Raw genomic sequence first — 18,146 nt, 5'->3', positions numbered from 1 at the left:
CATAAGTGCTCCATTTTGGTCCATATGAAGAGATTATTGGAAGCCATAACTGTGTAGTGGATAAGTCCACCAATGAGATGTGGATTTCTCAGACATAGGGCATTGTCTGCATGTGCCGCTTTGCCCTATCCTCCTCCAACTCCCCACCCGGATTCTCCTGAATAATGCAACAACAGGCCGCCTCCCCCCACCCCCGCTGCAAGGGGCGTCCAATGGCAGAGGCGCGTCTCATCAAGCTATCTCCTCTGAGCCAATCCTGGTCATCCCGGTGATCCCTGTAAACCGGATGCCCTCCCTCCTGCCTCCTCAAACGGACGTAATCTGTGGATCGGGTAGGCATTCGTTCATAGTCGGTGTGGAGTTGGTGTCGGATGGAGGTGATGAGAGTGAAAACATCCTCTGTGGCAGAGCTGAAGAGATGGCATCAGTGAATCCTCCCTCAGTTGTACAAGGAACAATTTGTGAGTATGCATCATGTAAAATGCAAAAACTATAAACTAAAGTAGAGAGGCATGCTTTTTGTTTAATCCTGTCGAATATGTGCAAATTAGCGCTTTAATTAGATCAAAGACAACCATGCTTCTTTAATATATTCATCTATTTTAAAAAAAAGGATGGTTATTCTGCTGAATATGTTGAAGGAGTGAACGTGAAACTCTGATAATGTGTGATGGGGTCGGGGCTGGCGCTCGGCACAATCAGGCGGTTTACACGTCTCTAAAATCAGCTCGTGTGAATTTGCTCAACATGCCAGCAGATGATTAAAGCGATAGTTTCGTAAAGACATCCGTCTGACTCGAGGCAAAGCGTGACTCTCGATCGCGTATGTGCATGACGAATCCTTTTTTACGCACACTTCAACTTTTAAACCGCATGTGCTAGACGCGTCGATGGTACACGGTGTACTAAAGAAAATGCTGTTTTCGTTGCTTTGGAAAGTTTTAGCGATGTGCGCGTAAAGCAGCCAGTGGCAGCCCCGCCGGGATCATGGCTGGAGTCGACTCATCAATATAACTTTGATTCATTTCACTCATCAGTCTCCTGCTCCTGTTGGGCCTGGAAGTCGGTGAGCGCTGATAAATGGTGGCTATTATTTTTCAGCAGAACAATGCGCCCCGGCTTTGTGAGGACCATCTGTCATTGTATCGACATTACAGCAGCAGTCCCCTCCTGCCTCCCTCTCCTAAAAAAAAGAGTCCGTGTGACACACCTGAAGAGCAGAAAACAGACAGCGATCATTCAGAGCCGCCACCCGTCTCTCACCGAGCCGTGACTCATGATCCCTCACTGTGGATGGGTGCGTAACGTGGCCACAGAACAAATAAGACCAGACACTGGATCAGACTGGTGCAGCTGAGATATTTCACGTTGAACTACTGTGCATCATTATCCATGTGAGGTTTTTTTTTAAACGCAGAGAGAAATTGCATCAGTGCGCAGACTACACGCACATGGATTTGCGCACATATTCATGGAAACTGTCTTTGTGCATCTGAGTGACTCCCAGAATTTGGGCCTGTAGCACATGGCCAAAAAAAAAACCCCAGCCAGACTGCCATTTTCAGGGTGGGTACTTTTGAGTTGATGCACACTGACCAAATGAACGTACTTTATCATGAGCGTCACACACTCACCTCAGTGGCCAAACGTGGCACTTCACTCCTGACCCTGCAGGTAGTTTAAATGCAGCTGAGACAGGATTTTTTTAAAGAGACTTTAGAAACTGCGTGCTTGGTCTCCCAGCTTTCAGTGCCAAGCACTAATATGCCTTAAGGTTAATGAGGCACTCTCCATAAATTCTTCTGCCATCTGGATATCGTAGGTCTAGACGCTTAGTGCAGCACTACATTTTACTGGCTATGGATTGAACACACTGTGCTTTAATGAAAAATACAAATGCATAGACTTTAAGGCGAAAGCGACGATTTACAGACTGCTGACAGGTTATTGGAGTTCAGTCTCTTTTACATAAAAATCTTTCAAGAGTTTTCTCAATATATAGCTGTGTGCATGGTGACTGAACAGTACTGATGGGTGCTGATGTGATCAGCTGCGATAGCCTCACTTCCGTCCCTCTCAGGGCCGAGTTACACATAATTCACTTTGGCTTTGTCCCTCATGAGGAGCAGAAGCAGCAATCGCCTTCTTCACAGCAGCAAAGAGCAGCGAATGTTCAAGTGCATATCTGTTTAATTCAGTTTCGAGTAGCTCCCAGAGAGTATCAGGGTGGGGATTGAGTGAATGGAGCAAAAGCCACTGTCTTCCTGCCATAACGATAATGTGGGCAGAGGGGTGGTTGGATGCTGGCTTATCTCATCTCCTGCTGAAGCTATGATCATCATTCCTGCGTAGCTCATTATCACATGTGGATGGGTTTCATCAGCTTGCACCCTGCAATTACGCCGAGAAGCAACCTGCTATCACAGCGGAGAGGCTCTCAACCGCATGATCGCAGTTGTTCCTCCACAGTTGCACAGCATCTCTCTCAATTCCAATGAAAAAATCATGTATCTGTAGTTTTTCTTTTGTTAGTCAGTGAGAATGCAAGACTGTTAGCATCAGGGAGTCCCAGCTCGCCGTCACATGACTCCCAGCAGTCCTGTCCCTGCTGCCATTAAAGCACTGAACACACAGATCCGCAGGAAGAAAAAAGCTTCTACACTCACTTCCTCCTCTCTTCAGTCATTCAAACACAATGTGCAAAGTTATTTTATTACTTCTTTTTTAGCCATCTGGAAAACATAAAAAAGCGTAGATTCTCAGTGGATCATGAACTTACAAGAGAAAAGTTGGGTCTAATATTTGTGTATTTTTTATCTTTTTCCCACATTAATGTTAAATCTTACAGCAGCTGTTCAGACTCATGTTTTTCAGGTAAATTACCTTACGATTTTAATGTTTGAATGAGTTCATAGCAGCATCAACCTGTGTCCATATGTGTGTTTGTGCTCCTCTGTGTGCACCCTTGCAGTTTTGGGTTAAATGGAAAGGTTAGGTAATGGAGACCCCTGTCCCCCCGCCTCAGGCATCGCAACATACTGCCTATCTAGATGAGTGGATGACCTCTGACTTCTTGTCTAGCCAAGGGCTCAGGTCCGCTTGGGTCAGGCCAGGTGGCTTTCAAGAGCCCACTGGACTGTTCAGGAGCACATGGCATTTGAACTCTTTCCACTTTTAACGTTCTCTTTTTGGTCAATTAAGAAACTCTTGAGTGTGATTGTGTGTGTGTGTGTGTGTGTCTTTGTCTCTGTGTGTGTGTGTGTGTGTGTGTGTGTGTGTGTGTTAGCGTGCGTTATCTGTGTTAGAGATAAATTTCAGGATTATGGAACAGTGATTAAAGGTGAGGGAAACTTGTTAAAACCTGTTAAACTCCAAACAGCTGCTCTCTGAAATATTCTGATTTCAGCCGTGATGAAGTCAGACACTTTTCTGGCGAATCAAAAGCTCCTTTTAACGCAGAGCTGACTCTTACATTTAGAAACCTCCACAGATCCTCGATGTGAGACATAACAGATTTGACTTGTCAAAACTAGATCTGGCCATCAGACTTCACTCTCAGCTCATCTGTGAGATGGTGCAGCTGTGGTGCGGCCGCTTTTATCGTGACGCGTGGTAGCTGTAAGACAAAAAAAACCCCATTTCATTTGTCCCAATCTTGTCACAGCTGAGAAAAACAGCCTGTCTCAATTCTGTCGCAACATGCTCGCCATTGTATCACAGAGATACAATACACGGCAAGAAAGTCCCCATGGAAATTTTGGAATCTTTCCCATTGTTCCTAAAGGAAAGGGGGCTTTCATATGGAAGTGGGGAATGCCAGGAAATGACAGGCATTCTTTGTGGACTGTTGAAAATAAACTTGTGGGTCCTCGCTCCTTTCTCGACAGCTAAGCAAAAACTAGACATAAGAAGAGAGGATTATGGTCTTAACGTTCCCACAATGGCGATTTCAGTTTCTTATGTTGCCTGCTGCAATTTGTCCCGAAAGTATATTTTCTTTTTCAGTGTACTGGAGACATTCCATCTGAGTTTCAGCTGAAGAGCTTTTGTCGAGGTGCCTTTTCACTCTTTTTCTCAGCAGTTGCTTGAATGGATGCATTCATATTTTCCTCCTTATTTGTCCTTATTTTGCCTTATCTTCCCCCCCTGGCTTTAAACACAACCCCGCAGTTTGAGCTCAGCTTTATGAGGTGTGACAGCGAGGTCTGGTTGCCGAGGCAGTCTACGCGGACTGGAACGTAAAGCTTTACATTCAGCCAGCTGCGGTCGGGTTCGGGGAGGACTTAAACTCGCTTCACCCCCTATACAATGCCTCGTATACAGGAGCTGCCTTCATTCTGCTGAGCTGGCATGAAAGTTCAGAGCTGAGAGGAGGGGAGAAAAAGAAGGAAAAACGACCAACCCCCCTTAACCTCAGGGTTTTTAATTGGACACATACAGTCACTACCTTTTAATAATAGAAAAAAGAGGAGCACTGACTGAAAGAAAAGCATTTGATTTAAATTCATAAAATCATATATAATATGTTGTGTAATCCAGCCCTAGGCGTTCATATTCTTCTGTCGCTCCCTCATCTTTACTTTTTGAGAATTTATTACAGGTTTTATTTATTCTCTGAGCTGGTCAGTCTCACCGTACCTCAGATTAACACCAACACCTTAGACCCCTCCTCTCCTCCTCCTCATGCTTCTCCTCCTCTTCCTCTTGTTTTTTTTCCCACCAGGTCAGTGGTTGTCCCCAGGTATTTGACCAGTGTAGCGTAGCAGGGAGGATGGTTGTTGCCTCCCCCCCATGAGACAAAGGCAGCGTGTCTGAAGGAGAGGGATGAAAGGGAACGGGGCTGTGCAGCCACTCCTTTTTACAATGGGAAACCTCCTTAGTGAAGTTTTAGAGCAAATAACCATCTTCTCTCTTCCTTTTTTTAACAAGCTCCGAGACTGTGAGAGTCTGGCTTTTCTGTAGTAGGAGGAGCAGTGTGTGTGTGTTTGGTGTGCATGCAAAGAGGAAAGGCCGTTCTTTATGTCTACACTGAACATCTTCAGTCTTCCTCTTCCTTACACCTGCTTAGTTTCAGCTGGCAGATGGTGCCTCTCGTGCTCAAGATGTTTCCTGTGTTACGGTTGTTTTTGTCGTGGTTTCAACTGTAAAGAGAAGGTTGGTGAAAAAGGAGGATTTTAATGATGTAGATGATGATGGGTCAGTCCAGTATCATTAAGTTTCATTAAATATATATTTTTTAGAATTTATGTTTCAGGCTTTTTTCCGTATGTGTGATCAAAATTATTGTACTGCATATATGTAAACTGATTATGTGGCAAAACTTCAATTTAAAATAGTTGAACATTAAATAATGTATGTCAAAGCAAATAAATATTATAATTATTTACTACACATGTACGTTAAATGTACTTCAGGTAATAATGAGAAACAGCATTTCAGAAGAACTGTCCCTTGTAATGTTAAAAGTTTGGATTTGTGTTTTTTAAAATATTAATACGACTGAGTTGGCTACTACTAAATAAAATGTGCAACACATTGCACGAGCTTATTTAGCATTTTACAGGTTAAACAAAACAAACATTTTTTTTTTCTGTTAGTATAAACTACCACAATATGAAAATGTAGATTCTTAGTGTCGGATAATCAAACCTCTCAAAGTACTTGAGTACAAGTATTTAGCTTAAATATATTATTTTTCAGTCACACAGTTACTATTTAATCACTCATTCACATGCTGGTCATTACCAACTATTACCACAGTATTACATGCTTACACTTATAATTATACATATACATATATATACAACTGTCTGCCTTAACTCAGTGGCGCTCAGATTATAGCGTCATCATCTCGGGTGGTAGTCAGGGGGAGGGAGCGGAAGCTGCAGGAGTCTTTTTATGGCTCCACAGACAACCTGTTCTCAGGCACTAGTCTTCTGGCACTTTTTTATGACATCATAAATCCCTCCATTTCCTCTAACCAGCCCTAGGTAGGTATAAAGGACATACCTGGCCAGTAATTGTCTGTCTGGCCCTCTCATCTGTCAGCCTCCCTCCACTGCTGGTGACTTCCTCTAGAGCCAGACTCTCAGGCTGCCTGAAGATACACGCATCTCTTAGATCTGGACATTGGACCAATAAAAACTGTGATTTATTTGATGAGTGATTGGGTGATTAGATGTCTTAGATGTCTCTTACTGCATCTTTGTTGGTGACTTAGGTCAGCGAGGAGCGTCGGCCCGGCACCCACGTTTAGACGCTTTTTCCTCCACGGCACTCCAGGCTGACAACAACAGCCCCACTCTCAGACCTGTTGATACCTTTTGTTTGCTGAGGTCTTAGGATGAAGAGCCGAAGAGAAAGGGGTTAGGGAGGTGAAAGAGGTCTTTTTTTAAGGTGGGAGGGCAAAGGAGAAGCCCCTCAGGAACTTTCAGTGTTCGCATTCATCTGATGCTCGGCTGGGGCTCCTCAGGGAGGCTGGAACAATACTCGCACCAGCACGACAACATTCCTCTGGGTTAAAAAGGTCAGGGGTCACCCGACAACCCCACCCAGCCAATCAGTCACAAGGCACTAACTTGGTGCATTTGTTTTTGGTTTATGTCTTCACACTTGTTGAACAGACTCTGCACCTTGTGTCACATTGTGCCCTTTGCTCTCCAGTGGACTAGACTGGCACAAAGCACTTGTGCTCCTTTATTCTAAGTCACAGGCATCAGAAGCTTAAAAGAACAGTACATTGAGTGTGTTTATGAGGACGGAGATCATCTTTCTCTTTTATCTTTGAAGTGTCTTGCTACAGAGAAAGAGAAAAACGCTATAAAGCAAGGAAATGCATAAATTCACCAACGCTGCAAAGAAGTGGAAATTAAGCCAGAGTCTATTTTTATGTCTGGAGCCTATGGCACATACAGTATCACAGCCAGATGTTTAGAAACCTTACATCTATGTATGCTCCAAATAGAACCACCACAAGCAGCCAAACTATAATTTTCGTCCGTATTTTGAATTAATTTTAAAGCCCACTGTATATGATCAACCCACAATTGTCAAATATTAGACAAACGAGGGCGCTGCAGATCATCAAAGTCATATTTGTTGCTTCTTATGAACAATTTTTTTTTGTGTGCGTGTGCACCACAGCACACTTCAAAGTCTGAAGGCTGCCATTAAAGTGGAGCATATGCGTGTGTAGGCATGGGGTGGCATGTGGGGCCCCTGCAGGCAGACTGCAGGTCTGTTAGTCATTACGAGTGAATGTACAGTATACACTGGAGTGGACATGCAGCTACATTAAAGCCTCACCCACTGCCACATCAGACCACCTCGGAGACACGCCGCTGGCACTTCCTCCGCCCACTCCCATCGTTCAAGCCTCAGGGGAAAACTCGTTTTTGGGATTTCCGGAGGATGCGCTGGACCTTAATCGTCTGATGATTAGGAAACTTTCTAATGACAAATCAAGTGAATTGTGTGTAGGGGTGCTTTCCCTTTTGTTTCTGGTAAATTCATCTTCAGTTTTGTGTTTGTCTTCTGTCTGTAGGTGTTTGTGTCGTGCCTCCTGAACTCCATGAAGATTATCCAACAGGTAACTGTGCACCATCATTTAAACACATAAAATCGTTCATAAAATCCTTCCTTTCTCTTTTACTGACTGTTATTCACGATGTGTCGCATTCTTTTGTCCTCTTCCTTAGTGGAGTAGCATCACAGAATGCCCAAGACTATTAACGTAAATCTGCTTACAGTAGAGGAAGGAGACATCGCTCTCTATTAGTCTGCAGTTAGAAGCCTATCTGGCTGCAGCTGTGGAGGAGCTCCAAAGACGGAGACGTTTATTGTTAGGAACAAATAGAGGCCTTTTTATTTTGTCTAGCAGCTGACGCCTCTCCCCACCCACTCCTCGAAAACCGCTTTTGTCAGTAATGTAGAGAGGCCTGCTCGGGCAAGAACAAGAGACCATGAAGAGTTTCACAGCAGAAGAGAGAAAAAAAATAATAAAGTGCAGTTTGTCGGTGGAGGAAAGGCCCGGCTGTTTGCCATATGGTGTAATTATCTGCTATTTCAAAAGATTATCTCCCGCCATCAATATAGTGTTTAAATGTGTGTGTGTGTGTGTGTGTGTGTGTGTGTGTGATTTGATCTCTGGTTTGTACCCCGGTGTAATGTTGAAACTCTGTGGCCTGCAACACAGCCCCCCATTTAAACTGGGTTAGCTATGATTCCCCCCCTCAATCCCAGTCCCCCCCCTCTGTGATCCCTCCATCCCTCCCACACACACACACACACGCACACACACACAGAGTCCCTCAACACAAAAGAAATATTCAGCTGTGGAGAGGGGGGTCCCTCAGAGGGCGCGACATTGAACTGGGGGGGATTAAGAAGAAATGGCTGGCTGACACTAGGGTTGCCATGGCAAAGCCCCCTTTTCTCCTCTCCCTCGACCCTTCGCCTATTTTTCATTTTAGGTCTCATTGTGGGGTGAGGTGTGTGTGTGTGTGTGTGTGTGTGTGTGTGTGTGTGTGTGTGTGTGTGTGTGTGTGTGTGTGTGTGTGTGTGTGTGTGTGTCTGTCTGTGTGTCTGTGTGTGTGTGTGTAAGATGTAATATGGCTTATGAATTTAGTCTCTTATCTGAAGCTGCTCTGCTTCATCCTGAGAGAAAAGAGACTTCTCGTTCACATGCTGCAAAAAAATAGAAGAAAAAAGCTCACAAAAAAGACTTCATAGTGTTTTATATTATTTACTGAGTAACTATAAATATTTTACTACATTATTAGACATCATTTCTCTACCTACCGTCAGACATATTTCTTCCTCTATGATCCTACAAATTAATTTGAACATTTTTGCATATCCATAAAAGGGAGCCTGCCGCGTGAGAGCGCAGGGGCAATTATTCAAAGACCCCGATCTGCTCACGGGACAAAAACCAAATTGTCTTATTTTATGACTTTCTGAATTATAGCTGCGATAATGTGAAGCATTACTCATCCATTGTAGCCAGTCTATTATCATTCTGGTCTGACGTCGGCCTGCCGGCCCGAGCAGAGTAATGGATTCTGTTCTACCTCGCTCGATGACATCAGCACACTAAGCCGATGAATGACCATAGATCAGCGTTTACCATCCTGACGTCAGTGCCCCGTTCTGTATGGCAGTGCACTGACACTATCGGTAGTTGTTCCCCAGTGATGGTCTGCCCCTGACAATGGGAGCTCTCAGCCTGTGGCCCGGCGGTGGCTGGGGTATAAAAAGCTTGGCTGCACAGTAGGACATCACAGCATTGTTCTCTGGACTAGATATCCATAAGAACCGTGGCAGCCTGTTCTGAGCAAAGCACAGAGAGAGGGTTTCAGACTTTTAGCACAACAAGCATATTCATTTTGCATACTTTGGAGCTTCGGTTTTATTTGCTCAGAGTTTGAGGTACTGTATCTATCTCTGAGATGTTTTATCTACCATCCCAAAACAATGAAGATGAATGGGATTTTGTCTTTGTTGCTAATTGCATTGAAAAACTAAGTAGAGCCCATACCCTGCCAAGGCCCCTGCAACAGTCCCCTCATGAAATCACTTTCAAATTCTCTAGTCCTGGATTTTTATTTGGATCTGTGCCAATTTTCAAACACAAAATTCCTCAATCGACACCAAAATGTAATAAGTTTCTTCTTGAGTCATGCCCCAACCCTCTACAATAATTCAAGAAAATCAGTTGATTAGTATTTGCAGAATTCTGGTAACTTACAAACAAACTCAGACGAACACATAACCTCCTTGACGGAGGTAATTACATTTAAATTATCAATAGAAAGGTCATATTTCAAAAAGGCTTCAGATTTACTTTGAGAAATCCTCAGTTTTTATTCTCCTGAATGAATTGTAGCTGCGAAAACAGTTGACAGTGTCGTCTGTGGATTATTCTAAGAAGCCACAGACGACTGTTTACCTCCTTTCTATTGCTCCATGGCTAAAAACATTCAAATGAAACGGAGAAAATGTGTTTTTTAGGTGAACTGACCCTGAAATAAAATATCAGTGCTAATAGTTTCCTCCTCTGTTACAGATGCTGTCACGTCCTGGTTTGAACTGGAGACTTCCCTCCTGTGATGAACGATGTGGTGGTAATGTAGTAAAGCAGGTCCTCTCTGTTTATGTTCCAGCTTATTACACTTCATGATGTGCTCTGTGTGCATAACCAGAACTGCCTTTGCCCTGTGGACAGTGGACTCATTCTGCCACTGTCCTGTGTCATTATGTCCCTGTGCTGTGCGAACCTGACCTCCGCGGCATGAGTGACGTCCCTGGCTCTGGCCCCACGACCCCCCCACCCCCTCACCCACGCACGTCTCACTGTCTGTCGTCCCTTCTCCTGCGCCCCCGTCCCCTCTGTCAGCTCGATTCACGATCACGTCCCCGCCGTCCTGCCTGCCTCGGAGAACATTCAACGCTGTCGGTGAGTTTGGTATGGATCACGTAAAAACCATCGACCGTTGACTGTGCCCCGCGGCTCGCAACGATGACGTCAAGGAAGAAAATGAGCAGAAGGGGGCAAGTGGGCGCATGCAAAGACGAAGACACACACACAGACACACATCCAGTGAAGTGACACTGTGTTCCCACTGTACCCAAAGACCAAAGGTCACAATCAACATTCATTGCTGTCGCTGGGTTGGACTGTGTAGAAAAGCTCACTGAACAATGAGTGCAACTGTGGCCCAGATCTGCCTGACTCGCGACTCAACCAATCAGCCGACCGGATGTGAAGCCCTCCGATTTCTTTATTTATGTACTTCTTGTTATTTACTTCTATTTTCTCCTCTCTTCCTCCCTCCCTGGTGCTGGGAGTCTTCAGGGGAAGAGAGGAAAAGAGGGAGAGAGAGATAGAGACGCAAATAGACTTCTGGCTGCTTGCTTGTCCTCCTCGTCCTCCTCCTTCTCCTCTCCTCTAATTGGTGGGTATGTGTGCAGCAAGGGGGAAGGAAGCAGAGTGAATGTGTAATCATTTGGAGTCTCTCTCCTTTAGATGTTTCATCCCTCTCTTTTTTGTTTGTCTAATTATATACCGAGCATAGTTAACTCCGTGCTAACTGCGTCTGCGCCGCCGAGAAGCAGCAGCCGACAACCAGAAGGGATAAAGGAAGTTTGAAAAAAGTAGAAAGATTATAGCACCAGTAAAAATATAATCACTCTTTTTTCCTTAAGAACATTTCATGTATTGTAATGTCCTTGTTCTGCAGCAAATGCCAGGAAATAAGCAATTTTGGAAAACGCAGAAAGAAGATTGTTTTCACCTTTGTGACTGAGGATGTCTCATTATGTGTTTGAGTTTCGTGAGAGACTGTCTGGTTTCCTGCGTGCCACTGTCTGTCTGTCTGTCTCTGTGTGTGTGTGTGTGTGTGTGTGTGTGTCTATCTATGCTATGATTGAGGGGACCTGTCTGCTGGTCTCAGAGTATGTGTTATTTTCCACCTATATGAAAGCCTGCTCCCTCCTGGGGAAACGCAGTATATAACCTTGTCTTCCTTCATACAGTCTGGGACCGTGCCACGCCGCTGCCGCCATTTTTCACTCTACCCTCCTCTAACAACTCTCTGACACCGTGTCCTGTGTGCGTAACTCATGTTGTGTAAACACACGGCCCACACGCTTGTTATATACGTAGGAATGTGGTTGCATGTTCTCACGAAGTGCGGACAAGTCATGAATAATTCCAATAAAGTTAAATCAGAACCCATGCATTAGTGTCTGATGTGATTATTTACTGTGCGACTAACATAAAACTCAAATTTAGTCAAGCTTTAACTCCAGTTTCCACAGTCTCCATCGCTCTTTATTCAACAGTATGCAGTCCCTCTGTCATTTAGTAACCATGCTCCATGTCCGTGTCCCTCTCTCCCCTGTCTCTCTGTATTATTCATAGAAAAGCACTCTGCGCACTGGTGCAGAACAGTGGAGGTGATGTAATAGTGGCTGCGAGCGTGGCTCAGGACTGTCATTTGGGACGGACTCATGCGACAGGAGAAAACGCTCAGTGTTCAGCTTTGATGGTGTTGCCAGCAGCTACGGCTAATGTCCGTGGGTTGGACATGATGCATATATATGATTTTTTTTAAAGTGTTATTTTCAGCAGTTTAAATTCTTAAAAAAAAAAGTCATGAGCTGTGAAAACCCAAAGGTGTTGAAAGTGAAGGACACAGATTAGACATGCAGTGAATCGTCTACACTGAAGTTTAGCAGACTGCAGGAGAAAAAAACAACTTTTCGAACTAATTAAAATCATAAAATAAGTTTTACTGAAACGTGGTTTCACACCAATTCACATGCAAAGGAAATCTACCCCCATCTAGTGTTCAAATATTTTTAAAATCATGTATAACAGATCCGATGGTTTATTCTGCAACATAAGAAGAAATGTGATCAAAGCAAAAAGTGACCGACAGTAAATTTATATTTTCACCTGTTTAATTTTGTTTTTTATTTTAGGATTTTCTTTCATTCCTGCTCCACATACTTAAGTTTCTACAAAACGTTTTGATTTTGATTATCGCTTTTGTGACATAAAAACAAATGATTTTAGTTTTGCATTTTTTTTTATCACTATATAAATAAAGTTTTTCTTATTTAATTCCATAAAAACATATTTATACCAATTAATGTTGAGAAAATGAATATGTTTGAAATACCTCATTGATATTTGATCATTATAAGACTAAAGGTAATCTTCTGTCATTGCATTATTATAAAATTTTTTTGCTTAGCTGTTTAATTTAACCTTACACCGGGTTCTTAAGTCTCTGGCTCGGGGGCCAGATGAGACAATGACAATTCCATAAAAAGAACAAAGTATCCCTGCCTGTAAATTAAATTAAAAATAAAAGTAAAGTCCCTGAGTTTTCCCCCTTGGGTGTTTGACTAATAATTTGATTATAGCACGGCTGCAGAGGCAGACATGTTTCTTTTCTTTAATACCACACGTTACAGTGAACAAGGCAGATTCAACATGAGGAGGCTGCTTCCTGTCTCGTGTGTAGAGAGAAAGCTGCTGTTTTCATACGTCTGCTGCCGAGAGGAGACTCAACCTTAAAATGTGTTTCGTTAAAATATAGTATCACTATTATTATTCTCATTATGACAACCAGTCTGACAGAGCTTAAATATGAGGGTTACACAACCATTCCTGGGTCCTCTCCTTTCTCCCCCATTTCAATCATGAGAGACTTAAAGAGAAACTAATGAGAAATAGTCAATTAGAATGAAAAATATTGAAATAGTCTTCGGTGCTTATAGACCAAGTAGAACGCCGTGGAAGAATTCCTTTGAATTAGGAGCTTCTGGTCCAAAGTCTGGAGTCTGGTTCTGCCCGAGGTTTCTTTTTGTGTTCCAGTGTTCAAGTGCCTTGAGATCATGTATGTTGATCAAACATACAAAACAAACAGAAAACAATGGACGAGGTCTTCTGTGGTTGTGCTCTTGTTTTATTGTTTCTCACGATACTCTATAAACAACGTGGCTGCAGTGATTGTTGCTCAGTCTTAACACAGTAAAGGAACACTGAGCTGTTTCACCCATCGAGATGTGACAGAGCCGTGTTCATTCTTATGTGTCTATATTGTTGATTCATTTCCAGGCTTTTAATTATCAAACATGTTCATGTTGGAAGAAGAGACAACGTGTTTGAATAATTCAAGTAAAACACAACATTTTGATAGAATGGCGCCACCAAGAAATGCAGAATGCAGGCTTTGAATATTTAAAACATTGTGAATACAAATGCAGATACAGAATGTCATTATATGAGTTTGATGTAGGTGGGAAAGCTTGGCTCAAAAGTTTTTTTTTGTTCCTTAAGCGATGATAGCTCCAAAATTAAATGATTACACCTCAGTTTACAGCTGTAATAGTCCGTGCAATATATCATTATGACCAGCAGACTAGACCCAGCCTTACACTAACACACAGCTTATGTCAGCATTCATAGGAGCCCATGTGTCAACATAGAAATACCTGTTCTGCAGTGAGCTTTGAAGGAACAGCTCCACTGACTTCCTCCTGCTGACATCACAGGACTTTCAACATTATTTAGATAACCTTGAACAAGGAACGCAAAACTTTCCCGAGCTGGAATTTCTCACCAAAGATAAACAATGGGAACTTTGTATTAATGACTGATTAACATCAAACACAGTGGAGTGTTTTCATGAAGAGATTCAGAGCCAATGATTCTTTTTTTCAGAAATGTTTAATGTTTGTTTGTTACAAATATATATATAAATACAAACTTTGACATGTACATTTGTATATAAAAATATATACAATGCTTACAATTGAGCTGATGCTTGTTTTGCATGACAATCCTTTATATTATGAGCAGTTTTGTTAAATAGGAGTGGTGATAACAGGCTGAGATGAGATGGAAGAGTCCATTGGTTCAAGCGCACTCGCATCGTCTCCCCTCGATGAGCAGACTTTTTATCTTCGAGGTCTGTTTCTACGCTCCTGGGTTCTTGTTGTGAACCATTTGTGCTTTATTCCTGCAATGATGATCAAATTAGTTATTATTACTTCACCATTACATTTCCCACACTGCAGAATTGCATTATTTGTCTGTTATACGACAAATTTCTTTGAGAAATCTCACCTTAAATGGTCGACATAGTCCATCACCCATCTCTGACTAGGATCGGCACACGTTTGACCCCTCTTTGTGTGGAAACTGAGATTTAAAAGAAGGAAATGAATTTAATATTTACAGACTTATGATGAACACTCAAGTTTTGTCTCATGAAATGTTTATTTCCTCATTATGTCATCTTATGCTACTTGATATGATACTTACATGATGGCATCGATGGGACACATCTCTTTACGAGTCTGGATGGAGTATCCTCGGATTGCTTGAAATGGAATTTTTGTTTTCATGTATCTGAGACAGCATTTGTAATTCACTGTGGAACAAGAGAGATGAATAATAACAATGATAAACAGGTTAGATACTGGAAAAGGAAAGGTTAAGAGATATTTGGCACTTTGTAGAATTTGTGTAATAATCAGGAAAATAATCAGGAAAATACATGCATTCATAAACAAAGATAAAGAGGGAACCTACTTGCAGATGTCTCTGTTGCCAGGAGACAAACAGTGAGGAGTGTGATCACCATCGCCGCAGCTTTAACTGACACCATGTCTTCCCTCAGAGTTATTGTCTTGCTCGTCCACAGGTGGAGTCAGAGAGGTTGTGCTGACAGAGGTGTTGATCACAGCAGCTTTTATATGTTTAAGAGAAACAGGAAGTTTCCAGTTTGGAAAAAACTAAAGATCAAACTTGCCCATTAAGCAGATATTGCACCACAATAGAAAGTCCCCCATTTCCCCCAGTGAGAGTAAGAGGAGTGTGGGTGGAGCAGAATGAGGTGAAGTGATTACCTGTGTGTGAACATTTACATTTTAAAGAGATTTAAGAAATATCCAAGTATACAATTTATTTTTTGAAAATTATGGACAGTCACTGCTTCCCTTCCACCGTCACTATGACACAAAATCAGCACAATAACACCTGGCTTAGGAATAAAGCAAAATAAAGGAACGGGAACTCAGTGCATCATTTAGCACAGTGAACAAATTTTAGGAAAATAAATGCATGTAATTCAAAGGCCGTTCAATAAGACACAAATTATAGGTGTTTGGTGACACACATCAGCTTCTCTAATTACTACACCCTCAAAAAAATCCTGAAGAACCAGTGCGACCTGGGAAGTTACAGAGGCGTGCCAGCATATACATAATAATGTCAAATATGAGGACATTTGATGACATCTTGAATTAAAAGAGTTCAGAGGGGAGGAAGCTTAGCTGCAGACCTCATGTTGCATTACAGTCTCAATGTAGGCTGCTACAAGTGGGTTGATTCAGAGGCGGAACAGAGGTTCTTTTCTAGGTCAGAGGAACTCTTACTGTAGAGTCAAGACCCATGCATCAAAGGGAAAAAAGTGCACAGGACCACTAATATAGGTCACGATGCAATGAAATACTTTGTCATGGACCTTCCACCACAATCATACAGAGACTGATTTCCACGTTACATATCCTGTACCTGAAATTGAATGTAAATTTTACTTCTCAGCTCTTGTCCTACTTCAAATTTTAGTTTCTGATGACAATGACCCTAAAATCCCTAAAAGTGAGAGTGTATGGCATATAGGTGTAAGCTTCACCTGCACCTTTTGCACAGCCCACTGTAACCCAGTGAGAAGAGCAGAGGCACAGAACAAGTGAAATGTGAGAAATTTGATTAACATTGGTAGAACTCAGGAAACCTCACTAGTATCACTTTGTTAACAGCAAAAAGTGATTTCAGAACTTGTAATTCTGAGAGTATAACTTTCCGAGGGTCTAACTTCCCCTGATGGACGCAGAAAAGTCAGAATGGGTATAGGTGGGTTTCTGAGTGACGTCATCAGTGAGATGCGTGCACAGGCAGGGGAAGAAAACATCCCAAAATGACTGAGAGCATATTAGGAGAGAACACGATGTACTTAAAGCTGTGTTACATCATGTGTCTCTTTTCATCAAAGTTCACAAAAAATGTATTCATATAGCACATTTCAAACCCAAAGAAAAGAGAGCATTAATTAAAATCAAAAAACCATGAATCCCAAATAATATTGTCAATTTTTTAAAATTATCTTTTATGTTATAATTAAATTACATTAAATTAAATGATAGCATAAAAGATCATTTCAAATGATAATACCACACCACAGACTTTATCCTGTATTTAAAAAAAAATCTGGATACAAAATGATTTTAAAAAAGCACTACGAGGTTTATAAAAACAGATATAATTCAACACCATGAATAAGGAACATATAATAATAGTAATACATGCATTCATCCTGTGGAGCTAGCTTTTTGAATAACCTTGCGTAGCATCACTGCTGTGACACAATATATGTTGCAGATGAAAACATATGAAATTCAAAGATGTGCAGTGCATATTGGTTCATCTCCAAACACAAGAGTTAATGTTTGTTCTTCATGCTAGTAACATTAAAACTAATATGTTGTCTCCACATAAGCCATGACACTGAGCCTGTATTCACAACAGTAGGGCCCTGAACTAGAGGCAGCTATGAACTCAGCTGTGTTTCCTCTAAAACAATTTAAGTAAACATGACTGAACCATTTAACAAACCTTAGTATATTAAACGATAATGACTCAATACTTCCTCTCATGAACAGTGAACTTAACGTTTTGCAGTGATGATGTTTGTAGAGTAACTAAAGTTTTCTAAGGTCTAGAACACTGTCATTTTCTCAGTATTTCACCATCGTAAGATTAATATAGACCAAGGACGTCAGAGATAAACTAAACCAATGTGCCTCACATCTCACCCATTATGAATCACACCTTAAACAGCCCGAGTTCATTATAACCATTGTTGTTTTAATAGACAGGTGCGGGTGGAGCCTGGGTGCAGGTGAGTTAACTCCCAGAGATCAAACTCTGCACAATCAACTTCATGGTGCAGCACCAACCTGCTCTGACACAATGGAAGTGGTACAGCTAATGTCCACATCAATGTGGGGTTTTTCCATTTTTCTCAAATGTCCTGAAAAACATATATTGACCTCGACATAAATAAATGCAAAGGACACATTGAGAAGTGCTGACCACTTTTACTATTTAGTATTTACTATGTGAGAGTATGGCATTCAAACTAGTACAAGTTAAAGTATATATATCAGCATGATATACTTCAAAATATGACTTTTAACGCAATATTCCTGTGTTTATTTTTTTGTTATTATACATATATACATACATTACTTATATTATATTATAGTTTTAACCATTTTATTTAAAGCTGGTTGGTTTAATTTTACACAAACAACTGATTTAAACTCATATATTGTGTGTAAAATTTAAGTTTGAAAATTAACAATAGTTCTTAAGTAAAAGTACAGAGGACAAAGGGACAAAAATTCCCCCTGAAATAAAATAATAGTGTGACGTCAGTAAGTAACAGTGTTTATGTGTTTATAATAAGCATGTGCTTTTTTTAAGTGTGAGCATCACAGCATTCCAGGATCTTTTTCTTGAATAAGTAACACACGTGTGTATAATGCATCTCTTCATTCACGTG

At 41.6% G+C, this 18,146-nt stretch overlaps 1 protein-coding gene and 1 long non-coding RNA gene across 2 annotated transcripts; one reads left to right on the top strand and one right to left on the bottom strand.

Moving 5' to 3' along the window:
- The first annotated feature begins 324 nt into the window (after nucleotides 1-324).
- LOC109641593 (uncharacterized) lies at nucleotides 325-11,737 on the top strand. Its single transcript, XR_002203600.2, has 3 exons — nucleotides 325-461; nucleotides 7,544-7,588; nucleotides 10,067-11,737. It is a non-coding gene; the product is annotated as an uncharacterized lncRNA (long non-coding RNA).
- Nucleotides 11,738-14,223: 2,486 nt separating this feature from the next.
- Nucleotides 14,224-15,263, bottom strand: ccl20a.3 (chemokine (C-C motif) ligand 20a, duplicate 3). The gene is made up of 4 exons (XM_020107025.2): nucleotides 15,110-15,263; nucleotides 14,840-14,948; nucleotides 14,642-14,716; nucleotides 14,224-14,534 (listed from the first exon to the last, which is right to left on the bottom strand). The coding sequence occupies exons 1-4, from the start codon at nucleotides 15,183-15,185 to the stop codon at nucleotides 14,492-14,494; spliced, it is 303 nt and encodes a 100-aa protein (XP_019962584.1). The 5' UTR covers nucleotides 15,186-15,263; the 3' UTR covers nucleotides 14,224-14,491.
- Nucleotides 15,264-18,146: the final 2,883 nt, after the last annotated feature.

This window comes from Paralichthys olivaceus, chromosome 16 (assembly GCF_024713975.1).
Source record: "Paralichthys olivaceus isolate ysfri-2021 chromosome 16, ASM2471397v2, whole genome shotgun sequence".
NCBI lineage: Eukaryota > Metazoa > Chordata > Actinopteri > Pleuronectiformes > Paralichthyidae > Paralichthys > Paralichthys olivaceus.
This window is presented reverse-complemented; position numbering and strand designations above follow the sequence as displayed.

Coding starts and splice junctions, on each gene's coding strand:
- ccl20a.3 (XM_020107025.2), bottom strand. CDS start 15,185: ATGGTGTCAGTTAAAGCTGCGGCGATGGTGATCACACTCCTCACTGTT. Junction 14,949..15,109: donor GGCAACAGAGACATCTGCAA/GTAGGTTCCCTC, acceptor CTTGTTCCACAG/TGAATTACAAATGCTGTCTC. Junction 14,717..14,839: donor TGTCCCATCGATGCCATCAT/GTAAGTATCATA, acceptor TTTAAATCTCAG/TTTCCACACAAAGAGGGGTC.